General features: G+C 47.4%; 1 protein-coding gene across 1 annotated transcript in view; it reads right to left on the bottom strand.

Annotated features, from left to right (window-relative positions):
* ARFGAP3 (ADP ribosylation factor GTPase activating protein 3) overlaps positions 1-16,741 on the bottom strand; it is a 51,001-nt gene that overhangs the window by 22,127 nt on the left and 12,133 nt on the right. Inside the window, exons 4-9 of the mRNA XM_029955400.1 lie at positions 15,258-15,389; positions 13,621-13,704; positions 9,004-9,091; positions 3,752-3,832; positions 2,377-2,423; positions 1,271-1,413 (exon numbers count right to left, since the gene is read on the bottom strand). Of these exons, the coding sequence (XP_029811260.1) occupies positions 1,271-1,413; positions 2,377-2,423; positions 3,752-3,832; positions 9,004-9,091; positions 13,621-13,704; positions 15,258-15,389 (575 nt within the window). The remainder of the gene's footprint in view (positions 1-1,270; positions 1,414-2,376; positions 2,424-3,751; positions 3,833-9,003; positions 9,092-13,620; positions 13,705-15,257; positions 15,390-16,741) is intronic.

Here is a 16,741-nt window from a genome sequence, read left to right as displayed (position 1 = left end):
AGGATGAGACACAGGTCTGCCCGGAGCCGGCACAGCCCTGATTTGGCGGAACAGGGCCGAGACGGGGCTGAGAGGGAGGACGGTCTTGGGCACGGTGGCGGGGATGCCCCGAACGTGGCCAAGGAGGCCGTCAGAGCAGGGTCCCAATCAAAGTCATAAACACCCCAGGGCCCGCGTCTTTGCGTAAGCGCAGGACTGAAGCGTCCTAATGAAAGACACGAGTTAAGGCTGGGGTGGCCTCTAACACTAATACGCTAATCTCCACCAGACCTGCAGAGAGGGAGCCGATGCCCCGCGTTCCGTGTCTTCTCTTCCGATCAGGCACCAGATCATACACGCTCCAGGAAAGCCTGCGTAGAGCCCGCTCCCAAACACCAAGAGAAGCAGTCTAACCTCAGATCGGACCCTCCCCCCCATTTCCAGGGTCAAGGACCTAGTTTAGAGAAATTACCGAGACGTCCGTGATGACAGCTCAAAGGCAATTTTACACACCATATTTGGTCTAACTACAGTTTAGTGCTGCCCCCTATGTTCTAGGAGTGACGTGACAAGGAGAAACAACGGCTTCCAGTTCTCTGGGCTTACCAGCTAGAGAGTCCATTAGCAAACTGTTGGCAGGAAGAAGAAATCACACTGATTGGGCACTTACTCTGCACCAGGCACCGTTTGATGCACTTTAATGAACGTTAACTAAGTTAACCCTCGAAGCATTAAGCCTCATAAAATAAGCATTATTATTTTCTTCATCATGCAGTCCAGAGTAACTCAAGCCATGATGAAATGCACATGCAAGTAAAACACCGTGTAAATAAAGTAAACACACATGAGAACTAAGAACTCAAGCTGCCTTTCCTTTCGGTGTTGCACTCACTCTGCTTTCTTCTCTCATGATTTTTTTATACCCAGCACATGCACCTTCCAGACGGCCATACTGCGCCTCTGTTTCCAACACAAACGAAAACCTCTCAAGTCTAGTTACAACCACTCTCTTGACTGGCTTCCTGGTTTCCAGCTTCTGCCCCAGGCTGTCTGTCCTGATCTCACCACCAAACTCACTTTCCAAAATACACCCCCTTCATCATCAGGGTATAGGGGTCCCTGAATTGGGGCACCTGACTTTAAGGTACCCTACTCATTCCAATTTCACCAGTCAACTCCTCTCGCCAGCACCAACAAAAATGAAAGGGCATTTTGAAGGCAAATCTCAAGAGTTGTTTGATTAATAGTTTTGTTCACTAAAAACACACTATTACAACTAAATTAAACTTACATTGATTCTTCCTTAGGTGCCGCCCTGGCCAGAAGGTCCTCCTTTTCCTTCATTTTATCTACAGCTTGGGCTTGTTTTTCAATTTCATTAAAGCATGTATTCGTCAGTTTCTGGGCTCCCAAACTTCCTTTTTTGGCCCCAAGCTAGAAGATATAGTAGATTAGAGTTGATCTCGGCTAACATCACTGAGGTCTGTTACCCAGCAGGTGCTGTAACCTGCACTTTACATTCCTCCCCTCACTTAGCTCTCACCACCCTGTGAAGTTGGCACCACTGGTATCCCCGCATCACAGGCGAGGAACTCAAGCTGCCGCAGGTTAACTGACTTGAGCAAGGTCACGTAACCAGTAAGTGATGACGGACGTCAGGATTCAGACCCTGGTGCCAGCATCCCTTATAGAAATGCAAATACGACAGAAACTCCCAAGGAGCTTCCCCTGATTTGACTTTCAGAATTCTGTCATTAGCAAAAGAAATATTATTGAACACTCATTCTAGAAAATCTTGACTACATGTAACATTCACCTCGTTAAACAATAGTTTCTTTATAAAAGCCGCATTTATGGGGCACCTGGGTGGCTCTGTCAGTTAAGGATCTGACTCTTGACGTTGGCTCAGGTCATGATCTCACAGCCCTGGGACTGAGCCCCTTGTTGGGCTCTGCGCTGGGCACTGAGAATCTGCTTGAGATTCTCTCTCTTCCTCTCCCTCTGCCCATCCCCAGCTTGTGTGCACACACACTCTCTCTCTCTCTTTAAAAAAACAAAAACAAAAAACCCGACATTTATTATATACAATATGGCTAAAAATAAAATTTTAAAAAATGACAGAGGCATTTAAGCATATGACTTCAGGTGAGGTCATGATCTCGCAGTTTGTGAGTTCGAGCCCCGCATCGGGCTCTGTGCTGACAGCTCAGAGCCTGAAGCTGCTTCCGATTCTGTGTCTCCCTCGCTCTCTGCCCCTCCCCTGCTCACACTCTGTCTCTCTCTCTCTCAAAAAGAAATAATCATTAAAAAATTTTTGTTTTAATGACAAACATGGCTTTCTTGAGAACACAGGCTATTTTAGAGCCAAACTACCCGATATTTATATGCAATACTCACTCCTCGTTTAGCTTGATTTGGTTTCTTTTTTATGATCGAGGACACTTCTGTCAATCAATAAAAAGGAGAAAGTCAGACCAATAGAAATACGTAATTTTTCTAATTTTAGTGTATCTTTAAAAAAATCCTAAGACATTGTATATGTTACGTGAGAGACTGTACCATTTTCTGCATTAGGTGGTCACCCAGAAGGCTCAAGCACACGAGGGTACTGTGGGTTAAGAGAGCTTTGTTACAATGGAGTTTCTCGGTTTTTCCAAGTAGTCTCCGAACTCACAGAAAACGTTTTCTGCATCTGACACCAAAGAGAGATAAGGAGCCCGTCCCACCCCAGCCCGTTCGCTGCTCTCTTTAGGAGCGTGTCTTGTACACAGTAGAACAAACTCTCCTCTTAAGTTCCGTTCTTCACAAACTTTTAGAATTATTTTAAAATATACAACTGGCCAGGCATCACGTATGTGACGAAAGCAGTGATGTGCTTTTTTACTGCGACTTACATACAGATTTATCACACGAATCAGTAAGAATGACAAAGCATTCCATTATTTTAGCAGCAGTACTTTCTAAACTGCACAGCAACAAATGAGGCTTTAAGATAAGGTTTCTTAAAAATTGTTTTCTGGGTAAACTTTAATCCTAGCTTACACATCCTGTTTCTAGAATTACGTTTAAGAGACCCAGTAAGAATAAAATGTTAACCTTTTCCTTACAAAGATGAGAAGGTGCTTTAATAACAAAAGCGCATAAAACCACAAACAACTAAAGGTTCAAACCGAGTCCTAACGAGAGCAGGACATCATTGCGTTCAGCTGTGAGAACCGTCTCTCTGGGAGTTTTTCTTTCCATCACTTTCTCTTGGCTCCAGCACAGCAGTCACATAATCCGCTCCCAACCTCCTTTGAGGCCATTAACTCGGGGTGAAAATATCCAGAACATTTCTAATAGTTTAGCTATGTTTCCACCACAGTACTGGCTTGCCAATGAATGCCATGTAGTAGGCACTCCTTTCAGAGTATAATTCCCTGATAATGAAATAAAGATCATCGTCCGATCAGAAAGAGGACACACTAGGAGGTCTCGGGTCAAGAGGAACGGACGACGGGCCGCCCTGACCACTCGTGCTGGGGACAGAAATCACCTGAACACCAACGAGCAAACCTGTGGCTTGGGCAGCACGCCCACCCGCGCGGCCTCAGGCTGTGCTGAAGGGATGGCATTTTTTGCTCAATAAAATCTCAGTAATAGATCACCAGTCATGATGCCAGATTACTCTACACATTCTCGGCAGAACGGAAAAACAGGACTCATATTTTTTTTTTTTTGTCTTAATGAATCTCACTCTCTGAACCAGAATATGGAGTCGTGGGCATATTACCTAATGCAGCCTTTGTTGGTGCGTTAAGGCCTTCCACACTTGGCCCTTGACCTTCCACATTTGGCCCTTGTTCCGGTCCACCTGAAAGGGAAATGTATTGATATAAATGCAGAAAATATACTCATCAAATGTGCTTTTGAATATATGATACATTCAACTTGTTCAGTACCACGTATGTGACCCGATTTTATAGATTATTGTTTTTATTTTTAGCTCTGTATTCTATTTTATCATTACAAGGATTTTCTTTAATGTTTATTTATTTAGAGAGAGTAAGAGCATGCATGCAAGAGAGTGGAGGAGGGGCAAAGAGAAGAAAGAGAGAGAGTCCCAAGGAGGCTCCACACTTTCAGTGCAGAGTCTGACTCGGGGCTTGAACTCACGACCCATGAAATCGTGACCTGAGCTGAAACCAAGAGTCTGACGCTTAACCCACTGAGCCACCCAGGTGTCCCATTACAAGAATTTTAAGTTAAAAGTCCACTGAAATGAAGTGGGTTTTTTTTTTCCAAAAATTTTATTTTTTTTAAATAGTTTATTGTCAAATTGGTTTCCATACAACACCCAGTGCTCTTCCCCACAAGTGCCCTCCATCACCACCACCTCTTTTGAAGTGTATTTTTTTTTAAAGATTTTTCTTTTTGAGCAATCTCTACACCCAACATGAGGTTCGAACTCACAACCCCGAGATTGAGAGCTGCGTGCTCTACTGACTGAGCCAGCCAGGCGCGCTGAGATAGAGGCGGATGTTTTATCCAGCTGCAGCAGAGGATGAAAATGTTAGTGGCCTCCCAGGTTACTATCATTCAACACTACCGCACCGCCTGGCGTTTTGAACGGAAGTGTCCTGGGGCGCCTGGCCGGCTCGGTCGGTGAAGCATGTGACTCTTGATTTTGGCTCAGGTCATGACCTCACTGTTCACGGGGTCGAGCCGGGAGTCCAGCTCTGTGCCGACAGCACGGAGCCCGCTCGGGGTTCTCTGTCTCCCTCTGTCTCTGCCCCTCCCTGCTTGCTTTCTCTGCCTCTCAAAAATAAATAAATAAATAAAATCTTAAATGGATACACAAAATGCCGTATATCCAGGCAGCGGAATACTACCTGGCCATACAAAGGAATGAGGAGCTGACGTCCGTTCCAACACGGATGAACCGTGAAAACATGCTGAGCACAAGAGGCCGGTCACAAAGGACCGCACGTCGTGTGATTGCACCCATACGGACGTCTAGAACAGGCAGACCCGCGGAGCCAGAAGCAGACTCGGGGTTGCCAGGGCCGGGGGTCGGGCAGACCTGAACGGGGACCATTAGGGGGTGTCTCGGGGGGCTGCTGAAAATGCTCTGACGTAAACGGTGGTTACGGCAGCGCTGCCCGTGGACACACAAAGACCATGGAGTTGAACGGCTTAAAAAAGGACAAGGTTTATGACGTGCGCATCGTAAGTCCGTAAAGCTGCTGCTTAAAACATGGCAGGCCTGGGGCGCCGGGGCGGCTCAGTCAGTGAAGCATCCACCTCCAGCTCAGGTCATGATCTCACGGTCTGTGAGTTCGAGCCCCGCGTCAGGCTCTGTGCCGGCAGCTCAGAACCTGGAGCCTGCCTCGGATTCTGATTCTCCCTCTCTTTCTGCCCCTCTTCCACTCACACTCTGTCTCTCTGTCTCTCTCTCTCAAAAGTAAATAAACACTTAAAAAAATAAAATAAAATAAAACATGGCAGGCCTGACAGAAGTTTAGATGAAACTCGTCTGTCTTATTTTTATAAATATTAAAAGGTAAACTCTGGTCACGGCATTCAAACAGGCAAAGTAGGAGGAGGAAGAGAACAATGGTATTTTGTGGAAAAAGAAGTGACTACACACTTCCTGATTACCTCCCAGGGGCCAGGGGCTGCCCAGCACTGGAGGGACGCAGGGGACAGGGACACTTAAGCAGGGACCTCAGGACCCACATTCCATTGGCCAAAACTCTTTTGTTCTCCCCTTCCATTACGTAATCCTGAACGTGACTCAAGGCGCACCCCGCCAGCCTGTGCTGACAGGTGAAGTGCTGGGCGGAGCCTGGGGGGCTGAGAGCAGCGGAGATCAGTGGAAGGACAGACTCTGGGTGCGGGAGAGGGGACGACGTGTTGCTGCAGGTTCAAGGCGAGGTGGAATTCTTTTCTTTTTTTTAAGTTTTTTCATTTATTTACGGGGGTGTGGCAGAGAGAGTGAGAGAGAATCCCCTCCATGGTGTCAGCACAGAGCCTGAGGCGGGGCTCGAACTCACGAACCTCGAGATCATGACCTGAGCGAAAATCAAGAGTCAGAAGATGCTTAACTGACCCAGGCGCCCCCAAGGAGAGGTGGAATTCTAAACAATAAAACCTTTAGGAGAAATTCTTCAGCTAAGAATGTAGGGTGTAAAATATTTATAAGAACAAAACCTTGTTCTGCATTTAGTTACCTTAGTTCTCTGTTAGCAAATCAAATGGAGACACCCGGACTCAGAGAGGTCACAGGGACATCTTGAGCCCATAAACTTCAACTTCCAAAGGCCTCTTATGCTAACTCGTCATAGTAACAATATTCAAATCGTCCTGGGTACTTGGCAAAGGTACAAAGCTGGCCTGGTCTGTGTTAGTCAGGAGAGTGTCGGGATGATTTTGCTTCTTCTGTCCTTTTGGACAATGACGTACCCACTAATGGCTCAGGTGGATTCCTTCTCTTAATAAACAACCCCCCCCACGGAGGAGCTCCCAGCCCAGTGAAGGGATGCACAGGGACACGGCAGCTCCCAGAAAAGGGAGACCACACCCATAAACGTGGTCGCGACTGGGCGTGTCCATGGGGTGGACACAGCCTCTCAGAGGACAGGCCCCTGGGCAGAATCTTCAGGAAGAAGGCGGCAACATGACGACCAGAGGACAGATTCCCGCTGCCAGCAAGACAGAGAGCAAAGATAGGAAGAGGCGGGATCTCAGAGGTTGGAAAGCTAAGCGCCACCTAGAAAGGTGTCCGTGTCTTCTCACCAGGCCTTTAGGGTCACAGGCACAAAAATGGAACCGTGCCCAAACACCCCAGGCTGCAAATCCCACAAGACCCAGCCCGCCAGGGATGCATGTTAAGGGAACAAGCGCCTTGTCTCTGTATGAATCGCAAACGTCTGTCCCCTGTCTTCAAAGCATCTGCTCAGAATGGCGATGTTGTATTTGTAAGCCCCGGCCCCTTCCCGAGGCTCGGACACGCAGAGGGCTTCCCCGGTCCAGAAGGACGAAAAAGCTCCACCTGTTTTCTTGTAGAACCTTCATATTTTCGTGATTTATACTGAAATCTTTGACCCAACAGAATTTCGTCCGGTATAAGGAGTAAAGAGGGAATTCTGTTTTATTTTAGTATTTTTTTTCCAAAATCCTTGAGGCGCCTGGGGGGCTCAGTGGGTTGAGCATCTGACTTCGGCTCAGGTCATGATCTGACAGTTCGTGGGTTTGAGCCCCGTGTCGGGCTCTGTGCTGACAGCTCGGAGCCTGGAGCTGCTTCGGATTCTGTGTGTGTCTCTCGCTCTCTGCCCCTCCCCCATTCATGCTCGCTCTCTCCCTCTCTCTCTCTCAAAATAATAAATAAACATTAAAAATTTCTCAAAATGCTAGACACTTGTCCCAACTCATTCACTGTCTCCCAGAATGCAAAGGGTTGCCATCCGGGTCTGCTGACAGGTCGGTCTACTCCTGAGACCAGTACAACGGAAGCCAGGCGTCCTAAAATCTGTTGTTTGCTGCCTTCCCGGACACCCGCCCCCACACCCAGTTCAGTACAGATGACGTGACGTTTCCCCGCAGCGTGCTGCCCCGCCCTCACCCACGGAGACCCAAGACCACCTTCCAGGACTGTCTCCTTGATGAATACCAGTTACTCTCGCCAGCCCTCCGGCGAATCCCTCACCAGAAAGTTTCCCCAGTAAGAACCTCAGTCATAAAGCTGCTGGGGTGTTGGTCTTTCCTGCTTCACAAAGTTCCCTGAAGCTCCCCGAAGGGGCTCCAGGCTCAGTGTTTACAAGCCAGCACCCATGGCTACCCCCCAGGGTCCCCGCATCACTGTCAAGTGTCACCTTGTCAATAATTTGCTCAAACTTCCTGGCTAACAAAACATGCCCAATCTTTTTTTTTAATTAAAAAAATGTTTTAATGTTTATTAATTTTTGAGAGAGAGAGAGAGAGAGGGAGAGAGAGAGTTAGCAAGGGAGGGGCAGAGAGAGAGAGGGACAGAATCCAGAGCAGGCTCCAGGCCCTGAGCTGTCAGCACAGAGCCTGACATGGGGCTTGAACTCGTGAACTGTGAGATCATGACCTGGGCTAAAGTCGGACGCTTAACCGACTGAGCCACCCAGACGCCCCCACGAGGCTCAACCTTAAAACAGAAAAGTGGATGCCATGATCCTTGTTACTCCTATCACATACATGACTTTTTAAAATGTAAGCAATGGATATAAGTGCATTTCCAACAAATATAACCCTCTAATCAAGTCATCAAATGGAAATCATTAGATATCAACTATTTATAGGATCGGTTTTAAAATTGAAATCTTGTTTTCTGATTGTAGAAGTAACATATATACCTTACAAGAGCTCAGTCACTTCAAAACTGTCTCAAGCTGAAAATGAAAGTAATTCATTCCGTAATTTCATTCTCTGGTTAACAATTTGGCATGTACCTTCCAGACTGTGTTCTGTGTGTATATGTTTTTGTTTCAGTTTTTTACAAAAATGAGATCATGTTTCCTGTTTAGTAATTTTTCCCCCCACTGTATAATCTACCATGGGCACCTTTCCTTTATTAAATACAAGGATCTTATTTTTATTTTCTCTTTCCTTTTTATTTTTTAAAGATTTTATTTTTTTAATGTTTATTTACTTTTAAGAGAGACAGAGAGCAAACATGGAAGGGGCAGAGAGAGAGGGAGACAGAATCCAAAGCAGGCTCCAGGCTCTGAGCTGTCAGTGCAGACCCCGAGGTAGGGTTCAAACTCATAAACAGTGAGATCATGACCTGAGCCAAAGTCAGATGCTCAACCAACTGAGCCACCCAGGCGCCCCTAAAGATTCTATTTTTAACTTATCTCTACACCCAACGTGGGCTTCAAACTCACAACTCTGAGATCAAGAGTCATGTGCTCCGCTAACTGAGCCAGCGGGCCGCCCCCCAAGGGTCTTATTTTCTAACAGTCTCATGGCATGCCACTGAACCAGGGGACGGCATCACATGACACTTCTGAAGACTACCTTCATGGTTAGCTGCAGTGGCCTCCACATTCCTTGGTGGCAAAGCAGACGGTTCGGGTGGTGGTGACTCCTGCCCGGGGCTGCTCGCCTGAAGGTGAGAAAATTCATCAGTAAGCAAAGCAAGAAAAGTCCAAAAAAAAATCAAAGCTACTAATGTAATGGTCACCTTCTGAGTCACTGGATTAGCGGCAAGCGAAGATAATATTAAAACATGTCTATTCTTTTTTTTTTAATTGAAGTGTAAGTAACGTACCGTGTTCTATTAGTTTTAGGTGTACAATATGAAGATTCAATAGCTCTACACCTGACTCAGGGCTCATCAAGGTAAGTGTGCTCTTCACCCCCTTTACCTAGGCCAACCCCTGCCCTACCCCCCTCCCTTCTGGCAACCACCAGTCTGTTCTCTTTATTTAAGAGTCTATCTCTGGGGCGCCTGGGTGGCTCAGTCAGTTGAGTGTCTGACTTTGGCACAGGCCATGATCTCACAGTTCGTGGGTTTGAGCCCCACGTTGGGCTCTGTGCTGACAGCTCGGAGCCTGGAGCCTGCTTCAGATTCTCTATCTCCCTCTCTCTCTGACCCTCCCCTGCTTCTGCTGTCTCTCTCTCTCTCTCTCAAAAATAAATAAAAAGCATTAAAAAAAAAGAGAGTCTATTTCTTTGTGCCTCTTTGGTTGGTTGGTTTCTTATATTCCACGTACGAGCGAAATTATATGGTATTGTCTTTCTCTGATTTATTTCACTTAGCATTACAGCCATTAGGTCCATCTATGTTGTTGCAAATGGCCAAATCTCATTCTTTTTCGTGGCTGAGTAATATTCCTGTGTGTGTGTGTGTGTGTGTGTGTGTGTGTGTGTGTGTGTGTGACATCTTCTTTATCTATTCATCTGTGATGGACATTTGGGTTGCTCCTGTAGTTTGGCTATTGTAAATAATGCTGCAATAAACGGGGGCATATATTGTTTTGGATTACTGCTTTTGTTTTCTTGGGTAAATACCCAGCAGTGGAATTACTGGATCATACGGTAATTCTATTTTGAATTTTTTGAAGAATATCTAGTCTGTTTTCCACAGTGGCTGCACCAAATTGCGTTCCCACTTTCGGTACATGAGGGTTCTTTCTTCTTCACAGCCTGTCTGACACTTGTTATTTCTTGTGATTTTGATTTTAGCCATTCTGACCGGTGTAAGGTGATGGCTCACCGTGGTTTTGATCTGCATCTCCCTGATGATGAGAGATGTTGAGCATCTTTTCCTGTGTCTGTTTGCCATCTGGATGTCTTCTTTGGGAAAATGTCTATTCAGGTCCTCTGTCCGTTTTTTAGTCAGATTATTTATTGTTTTCAGTGTTGAGTTGTACAAGTTCTTTATGTATTTTGGATACTAACCTGTTATCAGACATATCGTCTGCAATGTCCCAGTCGGTAGGCTGTCTTGTCCTTTTGCTGATGGTTTCCTTTGCTGTGCAAAAGCTTTTGATTTTGGTGTAATCCCAACAGTTTGAGTTTGCTTCTGTTTCCCTTGCCTGAGGGGGCGTAGGTAGGAAACTGTTTCCACGGTTGACGTCACAGAAATTACTGCCTATGTTTTCTTTTAGGAATTTAATGCTTTCAGGTCTTACAGTTAGGTCTTTAATCTATTTGGAGTTGTTTCCTTTTGTGTAGGATGTAAGAGAGTGGCCCAGTTTGATTCTTTTGCATGACGCTGTCCAGTTTTCCCAACACCGTTTTTTGAAGAGACTTTTTCCTCATGGTATATTCTGACCTCCTTTGTTGTAGATTAACTGACCATGTAATTTTGGGGCTATTTCTGCGCTCTCTGCTCTTTCCATTGAAGTGTGTGTCTATGTTTGTGCCGGTTCCATACTGCTTTGATTACTGCAGCTTGGTACTATATCTCGAAATCTGAGACTGTGATGCCTCCAGCTCTGTGGTCCTTTGTCAAGACTATTTTGGCTGTTCAAGGTCTTTTGCGGTTCCACACAGATTTCAGGATTATTTCTTTCAGTTCCTTGAAAAATGGTATCGGAAACATGTATATTTTTAAATCTGTTTTAACGCTCAAATTCCTTATTTTTCCTCCATAAAATTTTTATTTTGTAATAACTTCAGACTTGCAAAAAAGCTGCAAAGATATGCTTCACCCACCTTCCTCTGATGGTAAGCACCCACAGCACATCTGTCAAAACTAAGAATTATCACTGATGTACCACTGACTTAGCCGTCATTATTAGCGGAACTCCAGACTTTATTTGGATTTCACCACATGTCCACCGTCCCTTCGGTTCCAGGCTCCGTTCCCGCTTCATCCGCCATGTCTCCTGAGTCTCCTCCGGTTTGGAACAGCTGCTCAGTCTTCCCTTGTTTCCCACGGCCCTCAAAGTTTTGAAGGGTAGAGATCGGCTGGTCGGTAGAATATCCCTCGGTTTGGGTTTGTCCGATGTGTTCTGAAGCTGAGCCTCAGTTTTGGGGAAGGTGAGGTGCCCTTCTCACTGACGCACCTCAGCTTCACTGAACACGGGCGATGCTGATCCTGACCCCTTGGTTAAGGTGGTGACTGCGGGCTTTCCTCTGATGAAGTCACTGTTTTCCCCTTCGCGTTCCCTGGCTTTGGGAGCAAGTCACCAAGTCTGGCCTGCACTCGAGGCAGCGGGGGGGGGGGGGAGGTAAGCGCCATCTCCGGAAGGGCAGACTATCTACAGATGAGATTGCATTTTTCTTGAAGGAGAATCATCTCTTTGCTCCCTTTATTTACCCAATCATCTCTTCATATTAGTGTGGGCTCACAGATATTAATTTTCTCCTTTGGATTATAATCCAAACTGTCATTATTTATTTCGTTGCACGAAGTATTCCAGCTTTGACCACTGGGAGCTCTTTCTGGTTGGTTCCTGAATCCCTTAGACATGGCCTCCCCACTCAGCCACCTGCCCCTTCCAGCATTGCTTACGTTCCGACGCCACAGGACGCTCCAGGCTCAGCTGCCCAGCACCCCAGCCCTCGAATCTGCATTTCTCCGAAGGTCCCACTGGGTCCTCTTGGCATTCAGAAACCAAGATGTGGGGCCGCCTGGGTGGCTCAGTCAGTTGAGCGTCTGGCTTCGGCTCAGGTCATGATCTCACAGTCTGTGGGTTCAAGCCCTGCATTGGGGTGTTGCTGACAGCTCAGAGCCTGGAGCCTGGAGCTTCAGATTCTGTGTCTCCCTCTCTCTCTCTGCCCCTCCTCTGCTCGCTCTCTGTCTCTCTCTCAAAATAAAGACATTAAGAAAAAAAAGAAACCAAGATGTGGGTGCTGGGTGTGTTTGGGTACCGAAGCGTCCCTGTCTCCGGGCCTCTCGGAGGACAGAGGCGGGTAACATAAATGTGCGTGTGCTGACCCCTGTGCACACGCGTATCTGTCATCGGGCTTCCCCATGTGCATGCACAAGTGTGCGTACAGACACACACTGAAGTGGATGAGCTCACGTCAATGCTGATTCCACACTAATTCCAACACTAGTCACCAAACTGCTCCTCTGTCTCCGTCTAGCCCGTCGTTTCTGTTCCTCACACGTCTCGGCTACTGGTCATGGATGTTCTAGATCTCGTTCTATATTAATGGAGAGGCATGGATCATGACAGAACGCCTTATCTTTCCTTTTGTTTTCTGTTCTTTTCTTGGTAACTATTTCTGGTAACTACTGACTATGTGAATGAACGTGCATGTGCACGTGATAATAACAAAATCAAGGCTTAGCAATTTATACAGCTTTCCCCGTTTTTTCTGGACAGTTGGTTACAGAACGGGTTAAGCAGCAATTACGCAAAGAACGCTCCCCTCAGCGGGACCGGGCAGCGGCGGGGCCGCGAGCAGGCCTCTGAGGCTGGAGGCCCGGGGGCCACACACGCTTCCTTAGAGGATCACCCGGTAAGTATTTCAGGCCTCGGCGCCCTCCCTCGCGGCCCCTGACCGCAGAGATCGGGGGTTGTTACTGTTGCTCCGATCGGACCCCAGCGCTGAAGACGGGGATTCCGCCAGCACTGCCCGACGACTCGCTCCGGAAGGAGCCAGCTTCTGACCCCTTCATCTGTACTGACTCCGTCCTTACCGTAGCCTTGAGATTCGCTCTCTGGACGCAACTAAACGGGGGCAATGAGATTCGAACCCCTATTAAAATTCGGGTTAAAAAGAACACTGTCTTCATTCTTGGCCGGCTCCGTAGCTGTGACCTGAGCCGCGGCAGACTCCCAGTAACAGCGGCTCGGCCTCCCTGGCGGCGGCGTACGGACCGGTAACTAAGTTCTGGCCGTGAGGCTCGTTTCAGCAAAAGGATGGGGCACACGCTTGCCCAGATGCCTGCCCCCTTCCCAGCGCTGCGGACGGTCATGAGCTGGGCACACACTTCCGAGTGTGAGTGGAAGCCAGTGTGTGGGGAAGAGCAACACAAATCCCTCGGGCAGCCCTGGACAGCCGACTTCCGAGCTGCTGATGGGAATTCACGTCTACCCCGTGTAAGTGACTTATTTCGGGGTTGTTCATCACGGCAGCTTAGCCTGGATCCATACGGAAGCCCTCACGTGTGTGCCCCGTATAGCCGTCACAGGCAGCGCGCTTTAAAATCACATGAAGCCTGATACATACCTCAGGAGGAGCGTGAGAGGCAAAGAAATCTTCCTCTTTCGGTGGCGAGGACAGCGGCGGAGCCCCACAGCCTTCAAGCCACAGCTGCAACAGAAACACAGAGCGCGTGCTGAGCCCTTGGCCTGGCTTTGAAAGGTTTCCTTTACTTCTCTCGCTCCCTTCTAGGGCCTGCTGGCTAAAGATGGGTGTTTTCTGCTCTTATACCCTCGGTCACCGGCCTACCCCGGGCCCTGCGCACATGTTAGTCACGTATCAGCCCAGTAACTTTCTCTTCCAAGCCCTGAGGGTGTCCAACGCCAGCTTCACAAGCCGTTTCCGCAAAGGCAAGACGGAGGCCTTAATGCCTGAGTACAGGCCTGAGGACAGTCCGGCCTCACCGCTACTGCGTCCCCACCTGCAAATTCACCCGCCTGCCACGGTTTACTTGCGACCCCCGATCAGTACTTGCGACGCTTCTGTGTCCTTCTCAGACACGGGTGGCTCAGCAGAGACTTCGGGTCGCCCCAAGGTGCACGTTCCCAGCTGAGGCCGAACAAGGTGACACTCTGTCTCCTTGTTTCAGCCGCAAAGTGTCCCTTTTTTGTGGTCTATTTAGTGACCCACTTTTCACACTGTTGTGCTTTGTTGGTGATTTCATTGGTTAAAACGGCCCCCAAGCCTAGTGCTCAAGTCCTATTTCACGTTCCCAAGCACAGGAAGGCTGTGGCGCGCTTTACAGAGAAAACACGGCATTAGGTAAGCATCAGTCAGGCCGGAATTACAGTGCTATGGACGGTGGGTTCAATGGTAATGAGCCAGTAATCATCTATTAATGATATATTAAGTTATGTATTAAATATTATATCAACTTACTATTAAGTATTGTATATTTAATTGCATGTTAATGATATATTCAGCCTGGCTGGCTCAGTCGCCTAAGCGTCCTACTCTTGACTTCAGTTCAGGTCATGATCTCATGGTTCGTGGGTTCGAGCCCCATGTCAAGCTCTGTGCTGATAGCACGGAAACTGCTTGGGACACTCTCTCGCTCTGCCCCTCCCACTCTCTCTCTCTCTCAAAATAAATAAATAAACTTAAAATTTTTTTAATTTAAAAAGTTAATAATATATCCAATAAGGAGTCCTTAAATAGAAGTACATGTAAAACAAGGTTACGTGCTGATCAGCCGATGGGGATGTTATGACCAGAAGCACGTAGGAACCTAGCCCACTGTCTCCCCAAGGAGGGAGTTTCCACATTGACTAATTCAGCGCCTCACTTCTACGAACCTCAAGAATCAGCTACATGTGGTTTCCTTGCAAGGGAATCCAGCTAGAAGGTTTTACTGCTTCAGATAGTGAACACCTTTTTTTAAAAGGCTTTTTTTTTTACTATTTTATTTATTTATGAGAGAGACAGCGTGAGCAGGGGAAGGTCAGAGAGACAGAGGGAGACAAAGAATCGGAAGCAGGCTCCAGGCTCCAAGCTGTCAGCACAGAGCCCATCGAGGGGCCTGAACCCATGAACCATGAGATCGTTCGTGACCTGAACCAAAGTCGGACGCTCATCCGACTGAGCCCCCCAGGCGCCCCCAAAACCACCCTTTCTACCGAAAGGACGCTCATCTGGTGGAGGTGGTCCAACCCGCTGTGACTTACATCAGCGCCATGCTTCCGCGCTGCCTGGGCGGCCAGCGACTTGATTCTCTCCCGATAGAGCTGAGCAGCGCGGCTGTTGTACTTGGCATTGGTGTCATTGGTGGCACAGCCGTGTTGGTGGAAAAAGGAAGACTAGAGAGGAAAAATGCATGAATTAATAGCCCTGCAGCATTAAATCTCCCCTGTGACTGAAAACATTACTTCATGTTATGAAGGATTTTTGGGAAAATACCAGTGAAAACAGAAGTAATTAAACTGCATAATTTACAAAAACAACCCGAACTACATAATTTAAAGTGAACCTTCCCTTGTAAAAGGGGACGCTGTGCTCACGTGCAACGGCAGTACTCTGGTTTAAGCGACAGGAGACTCACATCACAGAGTGAGATGGCCCTTCATTCCCCCACCGAACCACTGGGGTCATTCTGAATTACTCTGTTATTTTGGGGACACTTTCCACTCTGGATTAGCTTTTTTTAAATTTAAATAGTTTATTACCAAGTTGGTTTTCATGTAACACCCAGTGCTCTTCCTTGCAAGTGGCCCCTCCACGACAGTCACCCCCGTCCCCCTCCCTCCTGAGCCCTCAGTTTGTTCTCAGCATTCAAAAGTCTCTCGTGATTTGCCTCACTCCCTCTCCCCAGCTCTTTCCCCCCCCTTTCCCTTCCCATGGTCCCCTGTTAGGTTTCTCCTGCTAGACCTATGAGTGAAAACATACGGTATCTGCCCTCCGCCTGACTTATTTCGCTTAGCATGACACCCTCCAGGTCCATCCATTTTGCTACAAATGGCCAGATGCCTTTCTTCCTCATGGCCATGTAGTACTCCACTGTGTATATATACCACGTCTTCTTGATCCACTCATCAGGTGATGGACATTTAGGCTCTTTCCATGGTTTGGCTATTGTTGAAGGTGCTGCTATGAACACTGGGGTCCATGTGCTCCTATGCATCAGCACTTCTGTATCCTTTGGGTAGATCCCCAGCAGTGCTATTGCTGGGTCATAGGGGAGTTCTGTTGTTAATTTTTTGAGGAACCTTCCAGAGAGGCTGTGCCAGTTTACATTCCCACCAACAGTGTAGGAAGGTGCCCGTTTCTCCACATCCTCACCAGCATCTATAGTCTCTTGATTTGTTCATTTTAGCCACTCTGATTGGCATGAGGTGGTATCTCAGTGTGGTTTTGATTTGTATTTCCCTGATGATGAGTGACACTGAGCATCGTTTCATGTGCTTATTGGCCATCTGGATGTCCTCTCTGGAGAAGTGTCTGTTCAGGTCTTCTGCCCATTTCTTCACTGGATTTTTAGTTTTTTGGGTATGGAGTTTAGTGAGTTCCTTGTAGATTCTGGATACTAGCCCTTTATCTGATATGCCATTTGCCACTATCTTTTCCCATTCTGTCGGTTGCCTATTAGGTTTTTTTTATTGTTTCCTTTGCACGGCAGAAGCTTTTTATTTTGATGAGTTCATTTTTGTTCTTG

This window comes from Suricata suricatta, chromosome 10 (genome assembly GCF_006229205.1).
Source record: "Suricata suricatta isolate VVHF042 chromosome 10, meerkat_22Aug2017_6uvM2_HiC, whole genome shotgun sequence".
Taxonomy (NCBI): Eukaryota; Metazoa; Chordata; class Mammalia; order Carnivora; family Herpestidae; genus Suricata; species Suricata suricatta.
Note: the sequence above shows the minus strand (reverse complement) of the source record. Positions and strands in the feature narration are given on the sequence as shown.